Source organism: Electrona antarctica (genome assembly GCF_951216825.1).
Source record: "Electrona antarctica genome assembly, chromosome: 13".
NCBI classification, from domain to species: Eukaryota; Metazoa; Chordata; class Actinopteri; order Myctophiformes; family Myctophidae; genus Electrona; species Electrona antarctica.
The window spans coordinates 33,641,354-33,668,602 of record NC_136794.1 but is presented as its reverse complement, the minus strand read 5'-3'; the positions used below and the strand labels follow the sequence as shown (position 1 = coordinate 33,668,602).

Below are 27,249 nucleotides of genomic sequence, written 5' to 3'. Positions count from 1 at the left end.
TGCATTTCATATCTACAAGCTCACAGTCATGTACGGTTTGTTCCTGTTTTTTTATATATATATATATATATATATATATATATATATATAATATATAGAGAGAGAGAGAGAGAGAGAGAGAGAGAGAGAGAGAGAGAGAGAGAGAGAGAGAAATATTAACAGTTTGCAGAATTACAGTACATATCAAGCAGTGGACAACCCAATTAAGCATTACACTTGTTTACAAGAGGGTCCACCTTGTTCAATTCATCAAAATATATGTGTGTGTGTACGTCTCTAAATGTTCTGATTAATTGAAAATGGTGGACCCGGTTGTAAACAGGTGTGTAATGTTTTATCATGGTGTCATCCACAGTAACAGTTTTTGTATTGACTTGTGCTTTCGCTTGTATATAGAATGTACCCATTCTATATAGCCTACTGTTAATAACATTTTCAATCAATGTAATAATCAAAATCTATAAAGTAACTAAAGTTAGCCTATTTGGATCCGAGATGTAGTGGAGTAGATAAGTATTGGAAATGAGAAATAGGCTACAAGTAAAGTAGCCTACAAATACCTAAACATTTTGACTTAAGCACAGTACTAAGTAAATGTAGGCTACTTAGTTACTTTCCACCACTGCCTCTTTGTTTTGTGTATTAATTTTCTCAGCAAGGAAGCAGTGATGTGTGAGGCTTTGATGCCATCATCCCACACATGCAGGCTTGCAGCTCTCTGCTTTGTGACAGGAGTGTGCACTGCAGACAGCAGTAGTACTAGCAGTAAGCCCTGTGCAATCAGGTTACATTGGTGTGACATGTCCTTAAAACTGTTTTGGTGCAAGGAGTTGCTGTACACCTTTGAAAACAGGAGACGAGCCGGTTATATTCATGAATAAAGATCAACAACAGACAAAGCCGGGTACTTACAAACAAAATGGAGCCTTTATTGGAATGTTGCAACAAACCACATCCTTATATGGAATCATTTAGTATTTAACAATAAAAAAACTTTATAGTCAAACAATACTGGTTCCTCAGTCTTTCTGAATTTCAATTTATAATCTCATTCAGCCCTGCCGCCCGCCCCCCCCCTCCTCCTCCTCTGTCTCATCAGGTGGTGTTCACAAGTTAAAGTGGGCATTTCACTTTAACCCCAGAAGGAAACACTCACTAAAATAGCATATCAAAAAGCTTAAAGCTTGTACTGTAGATCGGCTATTTTTGGATAACAGATTTGGCACAGACGGAAAAAAGTAGTCCGACTAGTACTGTTGTAACTCAATTCCGTCTCACTTAAGACTAAAGCGGCTTAAGTGGTTGAATCACTTCTGGGGTCATTTTAACATCTACTCAGGCTTTTGTGTGCACCCCCAGACAGTCCTGAAGTAGCTCGATTCAATTTGTAGATATTTAGTATTCATGTTTCACTCATTTAAAAAACATCCCTGGTTCTGGTAGGTTTCGCCCTACTAATGCGTGAGGACAATATCAGTCACCAGAAGCAGGGATACATTTTACAACATGGAAACAAGTTTGAAGTTATATGATGGCGTGACTGATAAAAGATGTCAATATTGAACCAAGTCAACATGCAAACTGTCTGGGGTGCATGCAACAGCTAGAGTAGACGTTAAAATGACCTCAGGAGTGTTTAAAAGTCAAATACCTTTCAAGCAGGAGTGAATTAATCCCTATTCATGCTCCAGTTTAAGGTGACCACTGTGGTAAGAGACTCAATGCTCACCGCAACACATCTCTCCATCACCGTTTCGGTGCTCACCTTATCTCCTAAAACTAGAGTATGAATAGGCCTTTAAGGTCTGGACAATTCAAGAGGGGGACACAAAGGAACCGTTAAAGAGGTGAAGCGTCTCATACTTTAAGGAAATACTGCGTGATCAACGCTGTATTGTGGGTAAGAACAGTCGCTCCCTGGAAACTGAATGCAATCGAATGTTTTATTTATTTTTTACCCCTGATTACCCTACATTTTACATATAAAAAACATTTCATGAAATATAAACATGTTCTTGGCGTGATACAGAGAAACGCACCGGAAGCAGGGAGGGAGAAAAATATATATAAAAAAAAATAATAAGAAGAAAGAATGCAGACAAAATAATATGTTCTAAAGTCGATCACATGATCTCAAGAGTCGTCAGATAGCACCTGGACTCTGCTCCTATAAACATAAATAAGTTCAGATGTCCTGTTATTATCATCATCTATATTACTGTAATTATGAGTTTCCACCACCAACCTTATAATCAACATCACGTTCAGAATCTGCTCGACGCTCCGCAGATCCACAAATGCTATCTGGTTTATACAAACCATGTTTTCCCCCCCATCATTTCAAACCATGTTTTCCCCCCATCATTTAAGAAAGCATAAACAAAAAAAAAAGAAGATAAAAAACAAAAACAAAAAAGAAGAAATAATCATTCCCGATAAATTTCCAGCTGGCGTGCGCTTGGTCTATCATCAACCAACGTCTCTCTTCGCTTTCCTCTCTTACGCTGTAAAAGCCTCAGTGTTGACTTAACTCTTGAGTTACAAATGGATGAACGAACACTGAGAATTCTACATCGCCAATATTCCAGAAAATCCCAAACACAACCACCATGGTTCCTGCCAGTCTCCTGTATCCCTCACCGACCTAGCTAGGCCTGTCACAATTATTACATAATAGTCTCATCGAAAGGATTTGAGATGATCGAAATTATTTTTGTATGATCGTCATAACCGTCAAAATCATTTTTATGATTTTCGCATTTATTTTTAGGTATAACATTATTAAATATAGGTCAATATATATGTCAGTACTTTCTTTGTATATTAAAGTTATTTATCATATCTGCCCTGTGCAATGTTTAATTACGAAGCCTAAAAGCAAAACGGAAATGTAAATTTCACTTATATGCTCCAGTTTTCAAACGACAGAAACCCAATTAATGACAATTGACATTGACAATTAATCGCCAACTTGAAATTTTAATCGTGACAGCCCTCCGCCCACCCCAGAGCCCAACCCTCCCACCCAAACTAAGCGCTCTCCCTGTATGTGGAGTTAAGACATGACTCCGAACACGGGGTTGTGACGGCAGATGCTCGGTCCCATCTCCTCGTAGTCTTTCTTGGTGTGGCACACCTGGTAGAACTCAGGCTGTGGTGGGGTACACGAACAGAAGTCATACAAGGCATTACTTACAAAGCACAATATAAGTTAGTAAGGAATTTTTCAAAATGTGTCATTTCAAAAGTTATGAAGTATAAAATCCATCCATTTAAAAAACAACAACGTTTTCAAGGTTCATATTATTTACAAACGTATGATATTATAAGCTAAATTAGCCTGGTATCCAGCCTGCTTCGCTACGTTCGGCGGATTTGTTTTTCTCTCTTCGCTTATCAGTCTGGAAAGCCTCCTATCTCCAAGGGAGGCGGGACATGCCAAAAGCTTCGAAACCTAACGTGGCTTCTGATTGGTCTGTGGTGCGGGGCGGGACAAAGCACCAGTGATTGACAGAAGTGTAGACCTTTTGGCATGGAGGGTGGCGCTGGCTGATGACGTAGGTTGCCTAACGCTACTCTCATTCGTTGGAACAACATCCAATCAGCAACGACGTTGACTACGTAACATATGTAGTTCTAGTGTAGTTCTGCAAAACCTCCCAATGGGAGGCTTTCCAGACTGATAAGCGAAGAGAGAAAAAAAAATCCGCCGAACGTAGCGAAGCAGGCTGGATACCAGGCTAAAGCTAAATGTGTTACATTTAAAAAGGATTAAAACATATGAGTCAATGATCTCTTCTGCTTTAGTTGACCCTAAACCTAATTCATGAAGTATAATGAAATAATATGTATACTAGGGTTTATATTATGATCAAAACACATTAAAGAAAAATCTACAGATATATCTCTGATAACTCTAGACTTAATAACACAGGCTCATTTTCCTACTTATATTGATCCCAAAAAAAAATCTGTTTTGCTGAATTTCCCCTGGTGTCCAATTTCCCCAGCAGACCTCATAGCATAGAGCGAAGCCTATAAGCATATTGCTTTTGCGCTATTTGTTAGGTGAAAAGTGTTTTTTTTCTTCCATGAATGTGATATTAGTTGTCATAGCCTCCGTTCTACGTTATGAGGGCTGCTGGGGAAACTGAACGACAGGGGCAATTCTGCAAAATATCTGTTATTTAGTCCTTTAAAAACTCTACTATGGGCAGAGTGTAGCGGTCTGGGCACCTAGGCTGCTAAGCCAGCCTAACGGCGTGTCGGTTCGACTCCCGATCCAGACGGCCTTTGCCCGACGACCCGTGTCACCCCCCCCCCCCCCCCCCCCAATTCCTGTACACTATCCAATAAAGGCAGAAAAAGCCCAAAAATAAATATATATATATATATATATATATATAATTTAAAAAAAACTACTATGATATACTGAATTTATGGTATGATAAATACTATACTCTAATACACTACATTGAATTTATGCATGATGATAAATACTATGATATACTGTATTCCCTTAAATACTCCACTATGATATACTGTATTTACTTAAATACTCCACTATGATACACTGTATTTATGGTATGATAAATACTCTACTAAGATACACTGTATACGTACAGTTGATGCCAACATGGAGCCTCCGAACCATACGGCATATCTCTGCATGTGGTGAGTTATAACTTGGACGTCAATGGGTTTGGGCTGAGGGGAGAAGAACACACTTAAATTAAAATGTGGTTTGAAATGACAACATGACAGCCTAGAGCTGCTGAATGGGATGAAATACACATAAAAAAATACAGCACAGTCTTGTACTTTGTTTCGTGTATGCTGTATGTATGTTTCTATGCTTTGTCTCGTAATGTACCGGTAATGTGCTTCACTGCCTGCCCGTTTAGTTTTTTTGTGTTGTGCGGGTGGGGACTACGGATGAAGTTTATCATTTCTTTTAGCATTTAGCAATTCTGTTTCTTTTTTTTCCAATTCATTTTCTTTTTTACGTTGGATGTATTTGTAATGTTCATTAATATGCTTGCCCCTTCCAAGTAAAGTAAAGCACAGAGGAGGTTGTGTAGTGTACTGTAGTTAAAGTTGTCCCGATTGGATCGGGTGATCGGAATGCGGGGCCAATCACGTCCTTTTCAAATGATCGAAATCGGATCGGCAGCCAAAAAATTTGATCGGGGCATCGAAGTATATCAACATTATATCCATATCATGATATTCGACTGGAAATTGTCTGTGATTTAGGATATTGTACTATTGTGATATGACGTGTTCTATAAAATATAAATATCGGATCGGGGAAAATCGGTATCGGCAGATGCTCAAAATCAAATGATCGGAATCGGATCGGGAGCAAAAAAACGTGATCGGGACATCCCTAACTGTAGTCCATAGATATGGTTCTGTAGGGTTACTGTATACATGTGTATGAATGTGTAAGTAGCATTGAAAAGGAGATGTACAAGGAGATGTACGGTTATGGTAATAGAAATATGGAATAGCTGTGATAACGACATAAAAATGTGCAGTTCAATCTATATATATATTCAAGAAAATGTTTCAAGATAATATGGTTGATAAAATAAAACTTGAAAGCATTATAACCCATCAATTATTACTTCTAGTATGCGTTTTAAGTATATTATTAAAGGGTAGGCATTATTTATTAATTAATTAATTAAGCTACGGCTACAGCCTAAACCTTTTGGTCCAAGTATTGTTTTGACTAACTCTGTACATTGGTTAAGACGATTCACTCATTCATTCATAATGTGGTTCTGTAGTGTACAAATCATTCATAATGTGGTTCTGTAGTGTAGTGTATAAATCATGTGTATGTGGTGGTTCTGTAGTGTACTAGTGTATAAATCACGTGTATAAAAGTCCAGTTCTCTTGCCTTCAGCTTGCCTCCGCTCAGCTCCTCACTCAGCTTCAGCCTGGCGTCCACCGATCTCTTCAGGTCTCTGCCCAGACGTCGTCCAAAGTCCCTGAACATGGTGGAACCTCCAGACAGAACCACGTTCTATAGAACAAGACACATGGTGAAATGGTGGAACCTCCAGACCAGTGGACCCGGGAAGGGGAGCACTTGATTGCCTTACAAGCCCATGCCGTGCGGGCATCTAAGCACCGCCCACGCTCATATGACTGAATGTGTAGCTTCGGGCGGCCTCGTAAAGACATCAAGCGCCTCCTATTCACCCACCACACTGGCTGACTAAAAACAAGGAAGCGTGGCTCGCTCTGGTGGGCGCAAAGTGTAGCTACTTTTGTGAATTTAATAGTTTTGAGGTTAATATTTATTGCTATATGTTTGTAACCGTTTTAGAAAAGCAAAAAGCCACGCGAGGCCCCAGCTTTCCGTGAATTTTATAATGGGTGAGAGGGTTGGAGACAATCACTGCGCTCGTGTCTCACCACGCCTCTCACCCATTATAAATTCCACAGTAATTCCACATACAAAATGAGTGGACAATAATACCAGAAACACATAACGAGATAGCCCTGGATGACCATAGCAGGTCTGCAAATCTGAGTGGAACCAAATGATCATAGCAGGTCTGTAACTCTGAATGGAACCAAAGGGACCTGTAATACATCTGTACACTCTCATAGTTATGAGAAGTTTGAGAACCACTAGTACTAGTGGACTCATAATATGCCAAAGTGTCGTAGTAAATGTGTCATACATATTCTGAAGAAAACCTGGAGACTTGACATTCAGTAAATGGGTCTTATGACCACCATAAGAACATCATCCCTCTTCTTATTCCCTTTTTATGGAAATAGCAAAAACGTGCACAAAAACACATTTCACGCACTGCGTTACACCTGTAAACCTGTGATGTGACAAAGTTGATTCTGACTTAACTACAGTATGCCGAGGAATCCCTGCACACAGGTGCCCAAACCAACCAGTAGGTGGTGCTAGTGCACTGGCAAAGAACTTCACTAGGACTCATGGCTACATGTGAGCTTGTATATTGGCCATTTGTCACAACAGAGTATATAGGGCTTAAATGTTTAAATGCGAGTTATACCAGATATAATAATAGGCTGATAATAAACCGTGCCATTACATTTTATACTATTTTATACTTTTGATTTCTCTCCTCTGCTGTACACCACAGTATATATTTCTCTTTCAACAAATGCCTTGAATCGAATTGTTGCTGTTGGGCAGAACGCTTGAATCTCCACATTTCAACTTTTTACATGTTGTTCTTATTTTAGTTCAAAGCTACAAATTTAAGCTGAGCTGGGTTCAACTTCCACATGCAAAGCTACAAAGCTACAACTGTAGCTGCAATTTCTTTTAATTCCCCGTTTTTTCACCCTGTTCTGGCTGACAAAAACTTCTTCTAGTCCGTTTTCCAATGCATATAAATGCCTAGGTCCAAAAGGGCTCACAGTTGAGACTCCATGCTGGATTGTTGTTTTTTCTCAATCTCCCCCACGACACACATCACTACGGACACACGCTTGATGACGTCAATGACCGTGTGAGCAACAAATATACCATGAACTTTGCATCGTTGCATATGCCTCGTGTGAACACACATTAAGAGTTCTAAGAGGCGGACCTTGTACAGAGGACGTCTGGTGTCGATTGGACAGTTCTGGATGACCTCGTCCACCACCTCAGAGATGGGCTGGGTGAAGTCAGGGTTAGCAAACTGGAAGGACACAAACACACAAAATGTGTCATTCATTTTTTCAATTCTACTTTTAGTTATCTGAAATAAAAATTTAAACGAATGAAAATGTTGAAACTATAATAACCTTGCTTCTAACGCTCCTGAAGTACTTAGGCATTTAGCAGACACTCTTTATCCAGAGCGACAGTAAGCACACATTAAATGCAGCGACAGTGTAGTGCCTCAGTAATCTAGGATCATAGGTAAACAGAGAAACTAGCCTCAGTAAGCCCCATTTAAAAAAAATGTGAAAATAGATCTACAAGTGTGTGCCAAGTCTTTTTATTTATTTATTTTATTTATGGATTATCTTTCTTTTTTACATATTTTTAAATAAACAAATTGTGGCATGACTCAAAAATGCTAAAAAAAACTGCCCTACAAAGCCTAACTATACAAATAATTAAACTGATAAAAAGGGCCTTGAAGCCCCACAAAGGCTAATTTGACCTTTGACATGAATAAATAAGTCAGCGAAGGTCTCCAAAAACACAGTTACTGCACTTTGGCTTTTGCAGGGCAAAGTTTGGGACCCACTGAAGCTGGTGTTTCGTACCTCAGGGTGGAAGAAGATTTCGGGTCCCAGGAAGCGCTCGTAGCCCACGTCGATTGTGAACTCCTTCTTGTTGATGGCGTTGATGCCGGTGTACTGTTTGATCCACTTGGACCCGTCTGTGTCGTACTTGTTGAACTCTTTGACCAGGTCTGGACACACGTAGCTGTAGCGTTCCTGATGAAGCACAACACCATTTACATTACATAGAAGTTACTTAGCACATACTATATTGTTGCTGTCGGGCAGAAACCTCTCATCTCCTTATTTTATGTTTTTTCGTAAATGAATGCCCTACTTGATGAATGATCATATGAAACCATTTAGACCGTAGGACGTGTGGAGCCGTCCTAGCTATTCCAACCGATTGATTGCGAGGACGTGTACACCCGTCCTAGCACATTTTCATTGATATCAAACGAGAGAAAAATATTCAGATTTTTTTTTTGGGTTGGCCTCTCCTTCTGCACCATATACTCCTTGCTGTTCGCGCATGCGCGCTCCCGTTCACTTCCCTGTTTACCGCTCAGAAAGAAAGGCTCGTATCTCCTAATCTAGGGAGCTCTCCGTGGTTTTGACCAGATACTAAACTCTTCATTTCTGACTTTGTTTAAAATATGAATGAGAGGGATTATCGAGCGACTTTATCGTAATCATAGCGAGGTAAGCAAGCAACATTATGGGCGCGTTCGGAAATAGTGCACTGAGCGCACTGTGCAATGCAAACTAATAGGCGATTGTGCTCCGGTGCGGTATTTCCGAACGCGCCCCATTTCTCCCGGTTTTTGTACAGAACGGAAGGGAGGGGCTTTCAGAGTAAAAGCTGCCATATCTGCGCGGCAAAATCTGCTATTTTGAAAGAAATCCCGGCGCTGATTGTGTTAAAGTGGCTCACCAAAGCATCATAAGTAGCAGATCTATAAACTCGAAAGCTTGTTGATCTGCTACTTTTTAATCCTGCTTTGGACATGTGACATTCCCACCCGAAAGAGACGATATCTGTATTTTACAGATATTATACTATATTAGATGGATAACATGGTTGCCAGTGATTATCCAGTTTCCACTGTGATAAAATGCTCCGTAAATTGACATTTGCACGTATATCTATAGTACTTTGTCATCATTAACCACCCTAGTCTAAACTGGACCAGAGTCAGCTCTGTACTTGGACCGCTCCCCCACCCCCCTCCAAAATCAAATCTTTAACAAAAATAGCTGATCTACAACAAATGCTAACGTTCCCCCCAGGATATGGATGTTGGTGTTCCGAGTGGTTAATGAAAAATCATGTGTCTGACATCAGGATGCACAACTGCAGTCTCACTGGTCGCCGGCCAAGGTGGCTGATGGGAAACGTAGTCAGGGCAGGGATAGATGAACCTACCTTGACGGCCTTGGCTGTCTCCAGAGACTGTTCTGGAGGGATGCCAACCTCACGCTCCCTCAACAGCTGCTGCGTGAAGTAGGTGATGTCACGACCAGCGATGGGGATGTGTTTAATACAGCTACCGATGACATAACCCTCCGCCTGGAGGGGAGGGGGGGGAGAGAGAGAGAGAGAATGGTCTCAGTTTTACTGGTAAAATAAAGGTTTATAAAGATTTTAAAAAAAATGGGCGGAAGTTGCGAAATTTGGGCGGAAGTACCGCTCAAGGAAATGACATTGACGCTTTACAAATCTGTTTACATCTCCGTGAATGAAACAAGTGTTTGGTCGAACATATATTGTATCCTGGGAAAATACATCTGACGGATGTTGCGGCACGACACTTCCGCCGATACCGTCTCTGCCTTAGGTTGTGATCAGGCTTTTCTCTTCGCAGATGAGTAAGCCTGGGACCGAGGCTAGTCTAATACAGGGTTCCTCAAAATTCCATGCTACAGTATAACTTCAGGCCCGTGGGTCGCTCCCCGGGCAAGCTGCACCCGAAGAATCAAGATGTCAGAGATAAAAAGTGGTCAGAGAGACTTCCATATTTCATTACTTTCAATACTTAATTGAAAGCGTTAATATTGTAACCACGATGCAGCATGCCCACGTTCTGCTCAATCACCGTGGATGCAGCCTAGATTCGGAGAAAAAATGGTTTAAAGACGGCGCTAAAACAGGATGTGGAGGGCGGATAAATCCCGCATTTTCCTTCTTCCGATTGCCTACGCCCGATCACGTGACACGCCGTGTCATGCAGTGCAATGCATGTTGGGTTACAGGTGCATGATGGGACGCCGACTGCAATTACCTAATTTTATGGGTCACGTTTTTCGTGTTTTCTTTTTGTGTTAGACTTGAGGCGTGCAAAGGCACGCGGAAATTCTAGTATATATATAAAAGCAGAAGGCTGTTGATGTCACAGCACATCAAAGCAGGTGGTCAGATGAACATTAAAACGTTTCCATTTCAGTGTGCTGTGCATTCAGCTGGTGGTGTTGTGAACGAGTCAGCAGGTCAGAGGAACGCTGACTCATGTTTCCTTCCCTGGCTAGCTAGCCTCTCTCTCACACCGACGTCAGCTGGAAATGCCAGTAGGCTGCGTTTTTCAGCACATTGCAGAAGACGAGGAAAACCACCGGGAATCAAACCAATCGAACCACAAATATATCATATTACAGATTACACCGCCTTCAAATTCAGCGTCCAATGTAAGCACCACTACCCAAACGCGTCCTGGAACTCAAACACCCTCATCGAACCAAACGTATTCTCAGACCAGTATCAGACAGTCAGTCAGGCTGTCCATTACAGACAAACACGCAGTCCATTACAGACAGACAGTCAGTCTATTACAGACAGTCAGTCAGTCTATTATACAGACAGGCAGTCAGTCTATTACAGACAGACAGACAGACACTCACCACAGGGATGACATGAGTGACTCCGTCTCCACTGTCGATGACACATCCTGTCAGCGTTCTCTCACCAACCTGTCTGGACGTCCAGGAGGCTGCTAGGGCCAACACAGCCTACACACACACACACACACACACACACACACAGACGGACTGTTAATTTGCATGTTAAAGAACAGTGACACCTTGGTAGAGGTTTGCGTTGTATAGTTAGTTAGTTACATTGACATGTTTTGAATTAATCATCCAAAAATAGTGTCTTCATTGAGGTACACTGTACAATGAAACAGCTCTCAAAGTCACTCTTTCAGCAAACAAAAAAAAATCCTGCCAATATAGAGCATCAAAGAATCCGATAAAGGCGTTCTTTATACCATGGTCATTTTATTGTTTGACGATCCGGCTCCACAGATCCAGCACGGGTTGGAATTAGTTTTTAATGCTGTACTAGGTTGTTGTATGTTGTACAGTATTGGCAGTATCAGTTTTGCATTCAATTATTTGCTAAAGAGTGACAGGTGTTTCAGTGTGTCATGCAAGTCAAACAATAAGGAGACAATGTTTTCTTTCTAATCAACAAAGCAAGATATCTCACCAAGTGAAGTTACATCATTACATGGTAATTAAGACAATCCAAACCTGTGTGTCATTGTGCTTCATAGAGGAATTGCACTGCTACTTTTATACCGTATTGGGTTGTGTGTGTGTGTGTGTGTGTGTGTGTGTGCGTGCGTGCGTGCGTGCTCACCTGCACTGCGATATACAGTCCTGGAACGTTGAAGGACTCGAACATGATCTCGGCTGTGTACTCTCTGTTCTCTGGAGTGTTGAGTGGAGGCTCCGTCTGTAACGCGCACACACACACAGAAAGTTAATTGCGATTGCAATTACATTTTTTTTTATGTTTTGGGATTTTTCTGCCATTATTTGATGGACATGGGGGAGAGAGATGGGGAGTCGTGATTAGCAGCCTACGTGATCAGAAGGCTAGGCCGGCCCAGGCCTGCCTTTAACAATTGAATTGAACTGAACCTGATTTCCGTTTGTCTTTTAAAAGTCACTGTTATTTGTCATGTCTGCCCTGTGCAAATAATGCTGTTATTCCATACGTTTGGATGTAAAACAAGTGTGCAGCCGATCAAAAGAAGTAACGATAAACACACCATTGAGAACTTAAAATCCTAACTAAAAAACGGCCTTTACTACATGTCACCCCCCTAATCTCTCTCCCCATTTCCTGTCAGCCCACTTTCAATCTATCCCTCTATCCCTTTTTGTGGCGAAAGCCACAAAAGAATATATAATAATGACCGGAAAACCGACCAAAAAACAAGCTCACATCACGTTGCGCTGCGACGTGATGTGAGCTTGTAGATCTGCTATTTTCAGTGCACAGCATGGCGTCACAGAAGCCAGCGTGTCTTCTGTGAAATCCAAATGACTGAACCTACCAATAGGAAGTAGTGATCCTCTGGCTCTGCTCTCAGGTACTTGAAGATGACCTGCTCCATGAATCTCTCCATCAGGTCCCAGTCCTCCACAATGCCATGACGGATCGGCCACTAGGGGGCACAGGCAAGCAAACAATCAGTCAGTTTCAGAACAGCATCATGATAGAAGTGGTTAGAGTCCAGGTGTTTCATTTAAAAACAATGGTTTTCAACCTTTTTCACATAAAAGGTCCATTATTTATTCTGCATTTGAACCACGGACCAACGGGACCACCATTTCATCATTTAGCATGATTTCAGACCCAAGTCTTTTATTTTGTAATCGTTGGATACAATTTTGTCCACAATCGTGGAGCACTAGTGATATTCCAAACGGAGCTAGGCGGGAGGTGACCGTTATCTTTACCAGCCTGCAGTGTTAAAGGAGAATTCCATGCTAGAAGGCTTTCTTACCTTTCTTTGTAATCATTACGTCCCCACCAAAGAGGTCCAGGTGTTTTTTTGTGCAAAAACTCCTTATTGGCTATTTCCCCTAACATAAGCCCTCAGTGAATTGCATTGAATGGGAATTGAATGGGGCTATGGGGTGTTGTGCTAATTCGCTTATTTCCATCGAAATAAGTAGTAAAGTGTTCCGCTTGGGATATTATTTACATTATGAAGAGAGGATATATACAAAAAAATAATAATTTTGAGCGATGGAAATAAGCGAATTAGCACAACACCCCATAGCCCCATTCAATTCAATGCAATTCATTTAGGGCTTATGGTAGGGGAAATAGCCAATACGGAGCTTTTGCACAAAATAACACCTGGACCTCTTTGGTGGGGACGTAACAACTACAAAGAAACGTAAAAGCCTTTTAGTATGGAATTCTCCTTTAACATGAGCAGCAGCTCACATACATTTAATAAATCATGACTTCTGACTGAGCGCCACAGGAACATGAATGCCTGGCCTGCATCATGCAGGTGCTTCACTGCAGCAGCAACAACAACCATCTTATGAATCTTTTAACAGACAACCTTCCAGAACCTGAACCTTTGCAAAACCCGTGGAGTTCACTACTTCGTGGTACGCCTTTAAAAGAAGGGGAAATAGCCGATCTACAAGCTCACGTCGCAAACGCATTGTGAGCTTGTAGATCAGGTATTTTTTGCCATTTAAAAAATAATCTGACCGGTCTGAAGTAGAGTTCTCAATCTCTGCCCGAACCCGGCCCGGCCCGACCCGGCCCGACATTTTCGGGTGGGGCCGGGCCCAAAATGCACGATAATTAGTCGGGCCGGGCCGAGCCTCGGGCTCTGTGATTTTTATTTATTTTTATTTATAATTTTATTATAACAAAAATAACAATTCTGTTGTTTGTGTAATGTATTTATTTAATATGAAGAGGGCTGAGCTGGTGAATGTTGGCGATTAACTTTTACAGTTTAGGCTATTATACTATATGTGACTGAAGGAGGAGGCGGCGATGATCAGCAGCAGGCAGCAGCGCACCAAAGTGACAGAATAGAACGGTGGTTGTTGAACTTGCTACCGCTGGCTGGCCTCTGGTTTGCCAACCAAATGAGCTGCTTACTGCTCAGCATCAACTATATAACTTAAGTCAACTTGCCATATGCTTAAATATTTTATAAGACCATCGATTTATCCGCAATAGCTCGTTTTGGAAACGTCGGGGCTTAACGAGACACTGCTGTCTCGTTGAACCCAGCTGGGTGAATAAGCTAAATTAGGCTACCTAATCAACGGTAAATGCTCCATATAACTATGAAAGCGCCTGCACGTAATATAGTTACATGATGACCAAGCAATGTTACAGTCACACTGTATAGGCTACAGCTATTTGGTTTACAAATCGTATCGCAGCGCGCTGTAGCCTACAGCTATTTAATTTCCCCATCGTAGCGCAGCGCGCCTCGTTGTGTGCCCACTGCCCAAAATAAAAGATCTGCAAGCTGTCGACAGACTCGACACGCCATCGAGCGGCATGTTGATGGTTTGTATGTCTGTTCTTTTGGTTAGGCAACGCACATTACGCGTGGTATGTGGGTTTGAGAGGCAATGATTAATGTAAACTATACAGTAACCTAGTAGATTATAGCCAAATTGACAATTGTCATAATATTGCCAGTAGCCTATTGGACATAATTAACTGCGTCACTTCAGAGGATCGCTGCTACTTTGATTCAGAAGATGTTTACTCACCCCTGGAAATTGCTGGAAACCATTAGAATGTTGAAAATGGAACATTATCAGCCAATTGACGTGAGTTACATAAATCCTTTATTTCGGCGACTAGACTATAAGTGCGTTCTCTGACACGGTCGTCTCAATAATCCACGGCGCCGCGGCCATATAGTGGCATTTTTCTTTTTCCTTTTTTTCTCTTTTTTTTCACTCGGGCTTTTTCGGGTTTTCGGGCCTGACATTATGGTAATTGTTAGGGTCGGGCCGGGCCTCGGGCCGACCCAGTTAGGGTAGGGTAGGGCCGGGCCTTAATTTTCAGGCCCGATGAGAACTCTAGTCTGAAGTGAGTGGTGCAATAGTGCCCCCTGTTGGTACTCTAAACATAGGGACATGTTGGTACTCTAAACATAGGGACATAGGCCCCATAGGGACATAGCTGTTCCTTGGAGTGGTTGCACCACTCAAAAAAGTTTAAAAATGATTAATTCTGAGTTTGTACCACCTCCGGAGCAAGGCCTAAGTTAGGTTCTGAGAACTTTTGTTTCAAGGCATGTCGTTTGATTTCTTGTAGTGAGAAATATCCTAAAAAGATCCCGGGGCAGCAGTCACTCAGTCAGGGGTAGAGTTGCCGCCGGTAGAGTGGCTGGATCGCAACCGCGAGGATCCCAGTTCGATCCGAGGATCCCCCAGAGTTAGTGTCAAAGTGTCCTTGAGCAAGACTCTGAAGCCCTAATTGCTCCCGATGTGCAGTTGGTGCCTTGCATGGTTTGCATGGTAGAGCGCCTTGGATAAAAGCACCATATAAATGGACCATTTACCATTGTATTTACCATTAGATGCTCAACATGTAATATATAGTACACCAGGGGTCTGCATTCTGCAACATTTTTGACATGAAGTGCCATGTTTGTATTTTCTTGATAGTCTGCCATATCAACATTAGATTCAATTATAACCAGCAGGGGTGCACATAATATGGTACACAAGTGCGCCTGCGTGGTCAAAATAAATGAAGCACTTTTGTTGCACATGTTCAAAACTTTTACTCAAACCTGGTTATGCGAGTATGCACACATGTGTGTACACGCGCAAGTGGCGAGCACACACACTACACACAAAAAGCTGAAAGTGTGTGTGCGCGTGGGTGATACCTTTGTGGAGTACGAGGGTTTGTCTATCGCTTCGTCTCCGATAAAGAAGTCCAGGTCATCCACACCCTTCATCATCTGCCGGCCCACCTTGGCCGACTCTTTGACGGCGATACCTTTAGGAAACAAACAATGATCCGTCACTACAAGTCGCACACGAGAAAGATATATCAATGTTTTATAAGGAAAATAATCTCAAAATACAGTTGACCTTTTTAATTCATAAAGACAATACTCATCTGTGAATGAAACAGGGTTTTGTGGGATATATATATATATATATATATATATATATATATATATATATATATATATATATATATATATATATATATATATATTTATTATTATTTCTTTTTTATTATTATTATTCTATTACATTGTTCACTTATAGCGTTGGGGTAGTCATGATGAGGGCAAAAATAAAGCAAATAAAAAAAAGGTAATGTAAAGCTACTTTAGGGATGTTTTTGGGATGGTAAAAAAAAAGTGTAATGCTTAATCATGGATGTCGACTAGGGATGTCAAACGACTCATATTTGGCAAATCGATAAATCGAGGCCGCAAATCGACGAGTCGATCGACTTTTTCCTATTTTTTTTTTTCCATTATTTTTTATTTTTTTATTTTTGTTGTTGCTGCGCAGCAGTTGAGGAGAACGCAACTATGCATTCCTTTAAGCAACAACGTCTGCAGCTGCATCCATATGTTTAGAATTTGCATCAATGATCAAAGCCCAATAATAAAAAATAAACTTTATTTTGTAAACAACGACACTGAAGGAGCAGCGGCGCTATCGGCTGCTATGCTATCAGCTAGTCACAACTCTCAATTGTATGCAGCAGCCTGTCACAAGTCCCGTAATGAACTGATACAGGACGCACGTTGTTCCGTATTTTAATGTCGGGTCGGGGAATAAATACAGTATGAATGACGGCGGGATTTATTTGACAACGCTGTCCTGCTTTCTTCACAAGAAGAGAAGAGCGCTCACAGCTCAGAACAGCAATGAGAATCCGAACCTGGGGTCTGGGAGGCTCAGAGCTGCAGCCATTGGCTCATGATACGAGCACACGACCAATGGGACAGAGCATTCAGTGTTGCTAAGATACCCTCCCCCTTCACCCCACACCCTTGGACGATGGGGTCTAGCCGCAGGCTCTAGCAGCCAGGGCATGCACGTGAGGAGCGGCGCTGACTGACAGGCGCAGCACAGCAGTGTCACACAGACAAAAAAAATAAAAACGATTTTTCGACTCATACGTTTTTGAGTCGCGGAAGGCATGAGTCGACAATCGAGTCGATTTTCAACTTTTTTCAACATCCCTAATGTCGACAAAGTAACAGTTTTTGTATTGACTTGTGCTTTCGTTTGAAATGTACCCAGTCTGCATACTGTGAAAAAGAAATCTCAATCAATCAACGATAAAGCATCGGAAAAAAGTACATCGAAATGGAAACTCAACATATAGTATCGCTTCTCGTTTGTCTTTGTATCATATTGAAACGCAAATAATCAATACTAAGCACTCTATCGATAAATGTGTGTATTCTCTGTGATCATGTCAAGGTGCAGGTTTGTCCATGTGTTCGAATATAATCCCTATGTATTTGCAAGAGAATCACTGTGTTTACTTTATATTCATAATAATAAATGTTTCCCTTAAAAAAAACCCTGCTCTATCCACAAATAGCCTTTGTATATCGGCTATTTTCTGAAAAGACATTTGGTGTAGTACTAGTTGTGAACGAAGGTCGGGAGTGGCTTATGTCGGTATCAGCCGGTAACACGTGGGAGTCTGTCCCCATTAGAATGTGCTAGACCCCTGGGAGATGGATTGCTGAAGTGGAGCACCACACCTACCATCAGCTCCCAGTACTGCACGACTTGCTGCACCCAAGCCATGCTACTCATACGCAGAGTTGTCGGTGCCCGGGATCAAACCCATGAATTTGTGGTCCACAGGTGAGAGCTCTAGCAACTGAGCTACCCAGACACAAAGGAGGGGACCAAGTATAGAGTCCTGGGGAACCTCCGTTAACAAAGTATATAAGGATGAGGCCTTTATCTGTTGAACTGATGAACTTCCTCTTTCTGATATAGAGAATGAGGAAGTGTCCCTTGTCATCAGTCAAAATAGTCACTGTGATAAGAATTCAGTGGCTCAGGGGGTAGAGCAGCTATCTTGAAAAGGAAGGTTCCCGGTTGGAAGTCTGGCTCCTCCTGGCCAGATGCAACTAGTCGCAGCTCCTTGCAACAAACCACTTTTATGGCCACTCCACTCTTTGCAACTGCCATCGGGGATAATGGTTGCAAGTAGTTGCATGTTGCAAGGAGTTGCATTGGTGTGGACTGGCCTTTAAAAGGGATATTTCAAAACCGTTCCATCTCCCTCCTAACGTCCTTTTAATCTAGTTTTTGTTTAAATAAATTGGCAAGATATATAGTCTCAGTTTAGTCATCATAGCTTAGTTTTTAATTTCGTTTTTGTCATAGTTTTAGTCGACGAAATAGACCCTGCGGTATAACTCCGGAGTTATACCGTCACTTGTCCGGAGCACGAGCACACAAATAGGCCTACATTTTAAATACTAACTGTAAGTTGGTTTTACTTGGTGATATGTATATATTGAATGATAGTGAATACAATATTAGGTGAATATTCTAAGTTTGCAAGTTAATAGCCCTAGATTAGAATGTCTATGATCTTACCGGTACATATATTTCATGTATTCCAAATACACAGCCATAGATCAGTCCTATCCGTGCCCGGTTACCAGACTGACCTCATGTGCATTTAAACTTATAGCACTGCCTGTACACCCACCCAATTATTAATTCCTAAGACTTAGAGTCGTTTTGGGGACTAGTTTCATATTCATTTGAAAGTTCTGGCAGAAAATGTGTATTTAGTCAAATATGTCCACTTTTGCACGAGCTGCACACGGACAACATTCTCTCCGGCGAGGGGAAGCACAAATGTATGGGGCACACAAAATAGGTTGTGTGGTCAATTACCCAACACCAATCGCAACACACCTGTCAATTGACCTATAGCTAAAAGCCCCTCCTCAAACTGCTATGGTCCAATCACAGATAAGCATAACATGGGTTAGACAAACCTCACCGCCAATAGTTTTCTTATTATGATAAAACATCGTTTTAAAAAATAAATGTCACGAACATATTTTTCCAGTGCATATACACCGACACCGACTTTTGTCATCAGGGGTGTCAATATAGCTGGGGGGTGGAGCCGGGGGAAAGTTCAGAGTTCTCCCAACCGGAATAAACAGTGGAGTGTTGGGTTTTCAAACGCAGATGCTTTAAATAATACTAATTTAAAAGTAGGCGTCATGCGCTGTGAGCTCATGGTAGCCATGGCCTGGACTGAAGTGTTTTACGCAGTCTCCATTTACAGTCCTTACGGCGGCTTACGCCTACACAAATGTTCCGATTACAAATATAAAGTGCTCACCCCAGGGCCATGGATGTTACAATTCTGCTAGGGTGGGAATAAGTACCGGTATCTTCCACATTGTTCAATAAAAAGCAATGTTTAATCAGTTTCTGGCCATGCGCTTTCAACTATGCGCCCCTATCGGTTGGTGCATTATAACTCTGATAAAATGGCCACCAATCGCTTTTTATTGAACAATGCAAAGACACGGGTACTTTTACCCACCCGAGGAGGATAGTAACATCTGTGGCTCTGGGGCGAGCACTTTATATTTGAAATCTGAATGTATGTAGACGTTAACGTTCTAAATGGGAAAAGTGCATAAAACAGGTTGAAGTTCCGCCATGACAGACCAGCGCCATGTGAACCATGGCTAAATCGTCTCGTATACGTAATAATAAGTCAACTTTCCGAGGGCGAGTGTTCCAGATGTCCTTCTGGTGGATTTTTCTTGGCTGTCAATATTTCTATCATCCAACAAATCGCTCTGAAAGTGATCCAAAGGATCGTACGCTATTATAACTCTATGGGGAAGAGCATTTTGTTTACCCCGGGCTAAAACCGGATGTGACATTTGTGGGCGTTCCTGTCTAGCTTGGTGTGAATGTATGGCAGGCTTTGTTGACAGATTTGGAAGAGATTTTGAAGGTCTGGTTCCAAAAATGAACCAGTATTTAATGTGTAAAATCCATGATATTTACATTGGAATGAATGAGCCCAGCTGGAAAGTGTCCAAGTGGGAGTGTCTAAGTGGGAGAGGGCGGGGCTTAGCTAAAGGCTGATTGTGTGCGCCATGTTTGTGCTTCCCAAACATCGACTGTTCCCAAAGGAAGTTTATATTTTCAGTCTAGCTTTTCCAAATGGAAAAGTGGTGATATTTTACAAAACATATGTTTTCTGCCAGAACTTTCACATAGATATGAAACTAGGACAATATCTGACTCAAAGTCTTAGGAATTAATTACTGGGTGAGTATACACGTAGTTTACATGCTGACGTGGTCAGTCTGCTAACTGCTCTGATATATGGCTGTGTATTTGGTATTTGGAATACATGAAATGTATGTACAGTAAGATTACAGACATTCTAGGGCTATTAACAATATTGGAAAGGTGATGATTAGGAAAGCCAGACAATAATGCCAGACAATATTGTTGGCTTGTATGAGCGTCACAGAAAAAGCAAAACCAGGAGTCACTTGTCCAACGGACAAGTACAATTTTAATGCACTTGTCCGGGAAGATATAATACTTGTCCTGGACAAGCGGACAAGCCTTAATGTCAAGCCCTGCTTATCACCTAAAACTGGAGTATGATGAATAGGCCTTAAAGGGCCACTTCAACCCTTTTGCAAACATTTTTTAATGATGTTTAGGACACAAGAAACACTTTCCTAGGTTTTTGTGTGTGTGAAATATGTGTTTTTAGATATTTTAGTATTTCGAAGTGCCAGTGATAGACACTGGTCTTACACAAGCAGGAGCAGTGCAGCAAAGCATTATGGTCATTGTAGGAAATAATACAGAAATCCAGTCAAACCACACAAACTACATTATTTTTCTGGCCATAGCGTGGACATTTCAAATTGTGCTACTGTTATCTACTACAAATTACTATTAACATTGAGTGACTGCAGATTCTTCGAGCGGTGAAATGTCCCATTAAGTATACTCACATGAAGGTACGATGAACTGAGGCTCTGTGTTCCCTGCATATCCTATCTTTGTGTATCTGAAAGACAAAAACAGTGACTCGTCAGTCACCCACTGTCTGTCACCTGGATGAAATAGCACATACAAAGTCTTGTATGGGGGTCCCTGTGGGTCCCTGGCACAAAACCACTTTTTCAGAGGTGGGTCTGTGCTGCGGCCAAATACTTTGGGGCTCCTTGACCTGCAAATAACCACTTTTCACAAAAATACCCCTTTAAAGCAGCACAACAGACACTGAGGGACATACCTTCAACATCTGAGGATCAAAGGGAACCTTTTTACTGCCGGGTGTGTGTGTTTGTGGTTTTCCACTGGCAGAAGAAGCACTCAGATTTTCTTTTGCTCAAGTAAAAGCAGCAATACAAAACACATTGAATGCAGAAATACTGTTACAAGTCAAAGAAAGTAAGTAGAGAAAATTATTAAGTAAATGTAGTGAATGCTCCTAGTAACTTTACACCACTGCCTCTTCCAGCCTGTGCAGCGGTTGTGTGTGTGTGTGTGTGTGTGTGTGGGGGGGGGGGGGGGTCTCCTGGGGCACATGCTGGCCAGATGTAAGGCTGGTGGGCAGATTGCTTCCTGCTCCCAGGACTCGGATAATCTTCTATATCAGGGCTTCAAAAACTGTTTCCGCCCTGGACCCACATCTTGGGGTCTCTGGGACCCAAAACTTACAATAATATATTGTTGCCGACGTGCCGTCTCGGGCAGAAACCTCTTATCGCCAAAGTGCTTTACATAGATTGAATGTCATTCACCCATTCAGCATTCACACACATATATATATATACACCGATGGCAGAGGAAAGGCACCACCAACCTGCACGTCTTGCTCAAGGACACTTCGACACTAACTCTGGGGGAGCCCAGGATCGAACTGGAAACAATCCGACTGCTCTACCGGCCACTCTACCCCTGAGTAACTGCCACCCCAATAAATGCCCTATACTTGAACAGACACTACAGCATGCAACACACGAAAAGTATCAAAAATAGCAGATGTGCAAGCTCAAAATGCAGCACGTTTGAGCTTGTAGACAGTTTTCGGCCCCGTTTAAAAAAAATAGTAAGGCATGGCTTTCCGAAATTACATCATGTGGCAGCCAGCCAGGTCTAAAATATGGACTTTTAATGTTTGTTTAGCACACTAAATGACGAGGTGAGACGTCATATCATTCATATGGCCGATATAAATACAACTTACTAATTCCGTTTCATCATACAATAACGCACTGAATTAATGTCTGGTGGAGGACGATGAGGATGATGATGATAGTGTCAAGACTTGTCAAACCACTGAAGCACAAGAAGGAAATTAACTTTTTGAGTTGTTCTATGCACCGCTTTGTGTCTGTGTGTTTGTAGCACGGAATGTGATGATTTGATTGGCTTATGTGCGTGTGATTTTTAGACATCATTATGTCCCCTGTGACGTTGTGTGGAAGCCACAGTAGGAGCCCCTCACTTCGCACGCCATGAGTGTGATTTTTATTTCCAAGCGTAAAGGGCAAACAGAAATGTAAGCTTTATTATCTGACCCAATGTGCAATGCCAAAAAACACAATGGTTAATCGCAAATCATTTGCACGACAATAGTCATGATGGTGACTGACAAACGCCACTGTATCATGGAGTCAGAGTATGGTGCTTCATTCATTCATTCCACAGAACAGTCACAGCGTGCCTGAACATCTCACCTGCCTCGACAAGCCTCCGTCAACCAAAGTCCTGCTAATAGGTCTACAGCACTACTGTACTTAGGCCTGTCACAATTATTACATAATCGCCTAATCACAATTATGAGATAATTGCAATTCTTTTTTGCATAATTGTCAATCGTTTCCATGTTGAAAAATTGTCCAACATTTTTTTTTAAATAGCGGACATCTAGATCAACTATTTAAGCTATTTTATAAATGTTTTGGAAAGAGAAAATTATTAAAAATGATTAAACGTTTCAGTGATTTTTGTATATTTAAGTTATTTATCATCTGTGGATTTTGTGGTTACGAAGCCTAAAAGGCAAACAGAATTGTAACATTCCAATGTTCAATGCAAAAATAAATAGCAATTATTTGTGTGACAATTTGATCGTCAATTAAATTTGCAATCGTGATTCGTGCCAACCCTAACTGTACAGCCAGTCCTGCTAGTAGGCGATATGGTTCAGAATGTTGGATATTGGACTGACAGAAAAATATCCCCTCAAACTGTCATACTAAGACTTTCACACCACCAAGCCTACAGAAAACAGTATTCTAGCCCAGAATTATATCCAAGTTATCCAACATCTTCTTAACCTGTTTTAACAGGAAAACATGGCTACCATTCTTATGAGAAGGCCATATGAAAGGACAACAGATTGGGCAAGTCTTCCACAGAAAGCAGGACAACATCACCCTAAATGCCCGTCACTGGACACCAGACGGTAAATGTAAAAGGTAAGCTGACCCAAGAATGCCTGCCATAGATAGGAGAGTGGAGGGAGAGCTGAAGACCCGAGAACACCAGAACACACTTACCACCCACAAGGAGTGGAAATCCTTTGTTGCATCTGCTGCATCTGAGTTAAGTGGACGTGTGAATATTTCCTTTGCAAAAATGCATCGTCATCTAAAATGTCATCATGTCTATCTGTGCTGCTGGGCGCACTCTTAACTAATGTTTTATAGCCGCCAGTTATGAAAGTTTGCTCAGTCAGGAGAGATGAAGTGAGTGACGCCACCTTCATTGTTTGCCTAAGCTAAGATGTATCGTTTCCTCATGCGACTAATCCTGATAATGTTGCACAGACACATTTTGTCTGATGGAGGTTTGGCTAGTTTGGACCAACACATGGGGGAAGACTCCAGACTTCTCTCTCCAGAGCAACATTAATAAATTCCTCCTGGAGGATCACGAGGCGTTCCAAGGCCAGTGAGTCAACGTAATCCCTCCATCTGGTCCTTGGTCTGCCCCGGGGTCTCCTCCTAGTGGGAGGTGCATCGACGAGGACCTCCCTACCTAGGGAGATGCTCGAGAGCCATCCTAACCAGATGCCCGAACCACCTAAGCTGGCTCCATTCCAGGCGAAGAAGCTCTCGTGCATTATGATAATGCACACTCTGCTATAGTAAATGTGACACGACTGAAGTGTCATCTCATCATCACAATATTATTTATGTTAGAAATGTTAATATAGAATATACCTTGATAATGTCACTTTTTCTGCACGTTCATAATTACACAATAGAGCCCAATGTGTGCCGTACATACCTGCAAATGATGCTAACATTCTACATATCATGTATCTGCTATTCTGCTTTCACATCTTCTCATAGGAGGATGGGGCGTGCACACAAAAAAAAGTATTTCACCCACTGCTTTACACCTGTAAGTGTAAACCAGTGAAAAATGCAACAGATTCCGATTCTCTGCTGCAAATGAAATGACACACTGTCACACACATCAAATCAAAGACCCATGGAGGAGATGGTTTATGAATCCTTTACAAGTACAGTGGTTCTCAAAGGGGGGTCCAGGCCAGGGACCCCCAGGGGTCCTTGAAGGGGTTCCAGGGGATACTCACCAACATTTTTATCAGTTTAAACACTTCAACCCCATTTTATAATATGCTGGATATTAAAAATTAACTGATCTTCAAGCTCAGCGATACAGTGTGTGCTTTATTTAGATATGCTATTTTTGAATTATTTAGAAAAATGTTGAGCTATATATTTAATTAGAATAACTCAAGACATTTTTCAACACAAATCGTCTAAGTTCTGGGTGTTCATGTCACAAAATCTTTTCATGTCACAAAATCCAAATACATATGAATGTATGGGTCTTTGCCATGAAAACGTTTGAGAGAGCTACTGCGTTACACTGTTGAAAGACATAAGACGTACTACTTCCAATGTCTCAATACTGAATTTTCCATATGGTCCAGTCTTGCATATAAATGACAGTCTATAAATGTCGCTGGAAGTTGATTAGCACTGCCCTTTAGTTGCAAAGTCATAGAAATCTGCTGTAATAATAGTAGTAGTGACTAGTGAGTTGAGAGGGCGAGACCAGAATGATGAGAGGGGAAGTGGACCTCAGACCATCGTGTCTGACTAACACAAACTTCTCCGTCTTCTAGGCCAACAATAACAGCTGTCTCAGCACTCCACAGTGTAGTGTAGTGGTGGATGAAGTACTCTGATAATATCAAGTAAAACCCCAGGAAGATTTATTAACTGACTGTTATGCATGCATCAGCTAATGGTGTTCCTAAAAGAAAACTCAATAAACCAAATAATATCAACTTGGGGGTCCTCCATGTGAAAATGAGAACCACCAGTGCTACAGACAGATTTCATTTAACAAGCCGAAGACAGGCAGGGACTGGGGACACACAGACAGACAAGACAGGCAGGCAAGCAGGGGAACCGCGGAGAGGAATGCAACGTACGAGAGGAGTGAAGAGTTCAAGTCACTACATGCAAGCAATGCAGAGCAAAGCCAGCACAACACGTCTGCCAAAATATCTGCAAAGACAGGGCCGTCTGTGTGTGTAGAGCAACACACCAGGAATTCACTTAAAACTGGACAAACTCAACAAATCAATAGCCTACATCTGATTCAGTTGTACTTTTTTGAATAATATCTCAGTGTTATTATCAAGGCACCCCTGGACTTGGGTCAATAAGGCACCCTAGGGTGTCATCATCTCAAATTTGAGAGAGAAGCCCTTGTCTGTCCATTTGTGTCAAATAGAGAAGTGTAGTGATGGAACATAAAGCCGGATCACTTGACTCCATATATGGACTGAACTGCCTGAATGAGGAAGTGTGTGTAGTTAGTACACACATAGGAAGTGGCTCTGCGCATGCTCACCAAACACCCGTGCAGAGGGAAAAAAAATCATATTTATGATGAATTACAACAAACCAAAAATCATAATGTCACTTATCAACGGACAAATATGAGCTTCATAAAAAAAGGCATTTTCTTGACAAAGCCGAGTAAACAACATACGACTCTTATGAGTAATGCATGGGGTTTCATACTTTTGCAGTGATGATAGCTTTCGGTCTCTCAAGAAAGATGGAAGTCCAAACAAATTGTTTTTTATTTAGGGCTACAGGATTTAAGATAAATACTAAATTATTCATGAATAATAAATGAATCCACCCCGTTTCGTTTTGTCGTGTGAATTAAATCAAAGCACCGTCAGTGCAAAAAGGAGCTAGTTTGTTGTGAGATCAACGCCTATTGCTAACGCTGCCTTCATTCATTTTGAGATTATCATCGTCGTTTATTATTATGATTATTAGCTTTAACATTAATTAACACATATTTCGAGCAGTTTGTATAGTTTCACATTTCGACATTAACGAACGAACGAACGGGCGGAAAATAAATGACACAGATGTGTGACTCTTATGTTAGCATGCTAGCTATAGGTGGCTAAATGAAAACACACACACAGTGACAGTCCTTCATAATATTATAAATGATATAAATATGGTTATTGTTAATAATAATAATCTGACCCGGTGCCGCAGTCCACCACGCACGCCGGTAGCCGTCCTGCCATGTCTGTCTGTCTGTCTGGCTGGGGGTGCGAATCCGACTCCTTTATTCACTAAAGACTGACTCTCTCTCTCTCTGTTACACACCCTGCACACACACACACGCACGCGCGCACACACGCTCACGCGCGCACACACACACACGCGCGCGCATTTTCACTACTTAAACATTTTGTTGTTTTCTAATTTATTTATTCACAACATCTCTTTGATTTTTCATTTTTATTTCTTCGTGAAATTTAATACTGAAAAAGAATCATTGAATGAAAAAAAAAATGAAAGTGTTTTGAAATAACAATAATTCAAAACAGAATGTTAGTGAATCAAAAAATAAAGGGACTCATAAAATGCGCACGCACGCACGCACGCAAACACACGTACAGTCACACCGTATACTTCCGCGTTTGGTCTTGGTTTGGTCGCCCGCATACAGTAAGACCGTAGTGCGCGTTTAACTTCCGGTCATTGGACTTCACAATAAGACACACGAGCAGATAAGAGCATTTGAAGAGAAGGCATGATTGGTATGTATGGTACCTTTATTTGGATCTGAACGGTATAGACTGAAATGTGACACAACAGTGCCCTCTGGTGTTTTTTTGTTGCAGT

General features: G+C 41.5%; 1 protein-coding gene across 1 annotated transcript; it reads right to left on the bottom strand.

Annotated features, from left to right (window-relative positions):
• Positions 1–905: 905 nt before the first annotated feature.
• On the bottom strand, positions 906–26,756 carry LOC306935308 (actin-related protein 3-like). Its single transcript, XM_079518294.1, has 12 exons — positions 26,602–26,756; positions 21,043–21,098; positions 15,910–16,022; positions 12,565–12,675; positions 11,862–11,957; positions 11,120–11,227; positions 9,651–9,794; positions 8,267–8,440; positions 7,597–7,689; positions 5,910–6,035; positions 4,624–4,707; positions 906–3,151 (listed from the first exon to the last, which is right to left on the bottom strand). The coding sequence occupies exons 1-12, from the start codon at positions 26,643–26,645 to the stop codon at positions 3,056–3,058; spliced, it is 1,245 nt and encodes a 414-aa protein (XP_079374420.1). The 5' UTR covers positions 26,646–26,756; the 3' UTR covers positions 906–3,055.
• Positions 26,757–27,249: the final 493 nt, after the last annotated feature.

Bases quoted from the DNA above. Each gene is read 5' to 3' on its own strand.
- LOC306935308 (XM_079518294.1), bottom strand. From the start codon at position 26,645: ATGGCAGGACGGCTACCGGCGTGCGTGGTGGACTGCGGCACCGG. The intron at 21,099-26,601 runs GTCAGATTATTA...TTTGTCTTTCAG, and splicing joins GTGGTGGACTGCGGCACCGG to ATACACAAAGATAGGATATG. The intron at 11,228-11,861 runs GTGAGCACGCAC...GTGTGTGTGTAG, and splicing joins GACTGTATATCGCAGTGCAG to GCTGTGTTGGCCCTAGCAGC.